This window comes from Plectropomus leopardus, unplaced genomic scaffold (genome assembly GCF_008729295.1).
Source record: "Plectropomus leopardus isolate mb unplaced genomic scaffold, YSFRI_Pleo_2.0 unplaced_scaffold23210, whole genome shotgun sequence".
NCBI lineage: Eukaryota > Metazoa > Chordata > Actinopteri > Perciformes > Serranidae > Plectropomus > Plectropomus leopardus.
Genome location: NW_024625171.1, coordinates 1 through 2731, shown reverse-complemented (window position 1 = coordinate 2731; position 2731 = coordinate 1). Strand labels below are relative to the sequence as shown.

Below are 2731 nucleotides of genomic sequence, written 5' to 3'. Positions count from 1 at the left end.
AACCCAGGCGAAGAAATGACACCATGGGGGTCTCAGCTTTGCAGATGAGCATACTCTTCATGGTGACAATTTTCGAATCCTCTTTTATTTCAGTTACCTTCCATGTTTTTTTTATTTGTCTGAGAGTCCACAGAGGACATTCAATATCCATTGTGACGGGGTCAGGAACAAGCAAAGGTAAGGCGTACTGACATTGTGATAGCTTTGTCATCATGTTCTGCTTTAAAAAGCTGTCTGAGCAGTGAAATACTACCATTTGAACATCCATTGGATGCACAGAAGTCTGTTTCGATTGATCATCAACCACACTGGTGTTACAAAAATCACTGAAGTCATTGTCTCCTGTGTCAGAGGTTTCAAACTCTGGATCAGGCTTTGAATGGTCGGTCTGAAGACTGTCCTGTTTTACAGGAATATATCTGGCTCTGTAGTCTAACATCATCAATTTCTGAAGAAAAGTATGAGCAAGATCTTTCTCAGATGTTTCATTGTTCTGTTTCAAAGCCGGACCTACTTTAAGAAAATCTGCTGGTGACAGTTTCTGTTTCTGTTTGTCTTGAAGGTGAAGTCTGCCAATCAGTGTTTCAGTTTTTCTTTGATATTCTTTCTTCCTGTGGATCTCTTCAGCAATCTTCACTGACTGCTGTGAATGAGTAAATAAACTTACTATACATAGCAAATTAAAATGCCATTAATGAGATATATTGTAAGTCCCTAACAGCTTATAAATTAATTATAGAGTATCTTACCTTATCCTTATTTCCACTTGTATCCCTATTTAAGGTACCTGCAGCAGAATAATGAACTTTATTATGATGGTCAGAGCTATACACCATACACCATATACATTTTTAAACCAATTTCTTGTTTTTGCTACTAATACTGTTAACTGCAACATATTTTTTTTGCAGTGTGAAAATGTTACCTTTCTCAGTGGTTTCCAATTGAGTTGACTTGATTTGAGATGCTCTTCTGACTGTTGTGTTGGCATCATTCTTTGAGAGTTTGGCATCACTGGATTTGTTTAATGGATGACACTGAGAAAACAAATTATTTAATTTAACTCTAGTTAAACAGGTTACAACCTTTGACATTTGTTACATGCACAACTGAATGCAAAAGGGTTTAAAATTTAGTGAGAAGAAAGTAAACATTTTTTGCAAGTTTTTTCAGCTCATCAATTATTCCAACCAGAAGGTTAATGGAGTCAGACTCTGTTAAAGTCTAAACTAAAAGGGCAAACTCCTCCCAGCTTAAGCTTGAACTTGATCTTAAAAATAGCATTAAAAAGAACACTGGTGTATGACCATTACTGAGGTCCCAAAAAATCTCACCTTTACTGCTGATTTGGCTGCACTCTCCCCCAGTTTTGCTACTGCAGAATACAGATACAACAAGCAGATTGCACGATCAGTTATAAAATAAATTGTTTTTGTCACTTAACCATTCTGGGTTAATAAGATTTATTTGCAAAAATTATGTTTGCATTCAAAAAGCTGATTGTTCAACAGAATGTATCTCGAATTCAGCAAACAGAGATAATGTTTTACTTTAATTTTAGTTAAGCAAGGTTTGCAGAAATGCAATACAACAATTACAAGAAATTAAGTCACTCTTACCTTTCTTGGTCTCTGTTGAAACAGACTGAGATGTTGGACTTATGTCCTTCACTGCATCACTCTCCTCCATGGAAATGTTACTGCTGCTTTTATTGTTGACTTCCTTAACGTCATCACACTCTCCTGTTGAAAGATCAAAGCATTAATATTCTGCATGTGTTATAAGTATGAATAGTTACTCCTAAAAGGCTGAAACCTGGCTATCGCAATTGAATTTTGCTGTTGTGTGATCCTCGTTGCAGGAGCCTGCTTTCATCATCAGTTGAGCCCCTTGTCGCCGCCCTCTCGCCAACAAACTGTGTGTGGGTGGACAGGGATATACTATGGATCGAGAAGCGGCACGACTGGGTGACCGGGCATGTCTTAGTCCCCTTCTGAGCTCTGCCCATTTTTGAGACTTTTTTCACATTCCAGGGAGGAGGCACTCAAGCCAAAAGTGGGGACTTTGGTTACTATTTGATATAAACAGTATGTTATATCTAGGGGGATGTAGAGCCATCTAGTTGTGATGACTGCAGATTGCAACCAGCTGAAACTCCTCCCAGTTAGAATTACTACAGTGTTCATTGTTCAAGGGATTTTTTACTAAGGGACTAATTATCCTCAGAGGTCTCTTCCTCTTCAAAACAAACGCACCAGGTGATTAAAACCAGCAAAAACACAGAATGAAGCAGTATCATGTTGCCAATGTGTTTATTTTTGCCAGCTTTAGCAAAAATAACTCTGACCTGAATAGTATGTTGTAGAGTCATTGTACATCTTAAGTCCTTCATGAACACACAGTTGTTTGTACATTAGTAATAGCTTTAATTATCTGTTTAATTTTACCCATACTTGTGGTAATACTCTGATCAGGAAAAATTTAAAGCCTTTTATTGATTTGTTCTGCTTTTGGTCTATAGACTGGGGACCCCTCCTTCATGTAAAACTGCTGGCTCACATCCTAATTAACAGGGTTTGACATTCAAACACTAACATGTCAATGTAACAAAAACCGCCACCTAAAGGGTTAAAGTTCTGACAATGAGTGAATATTTGGTAGTCAGGACCAATGTTGGTTGAGAGATTTAACTGGAAATGAAAGATATTATTATCATATATTTTTGTCCTCC

General features: G+C 37.3%; 1 protein-coding gene across 1 annotated transcript; it reads right to left on the bottom strand.

Moving 5' to 3' along the window:
- Positions 1-9: 9 nt before the first annotated feature.
- LOC121966121 (interferon-induced very large GTPase 1-like) lies at positions 10-2008 on the bottom strand (the record flags this gene model as incomplete). Its single annotated transcript, XM_042516227.1, has 6 exons — positions 1942-2008; positions 1620-1742; positions 1335-1375; positions 926-1037; positions 750-787; positions 10-643 (listed from the first exon to the last, which is right to left on the bottom strand). Coding segments are annotated over exons 1-6 (1015 nt in total), but the record flags the coding sequence as incomplete, so codon positions are not given.
- Between the last annotated feature and the right edge of the window lie 723 nt (positions 2009-2731).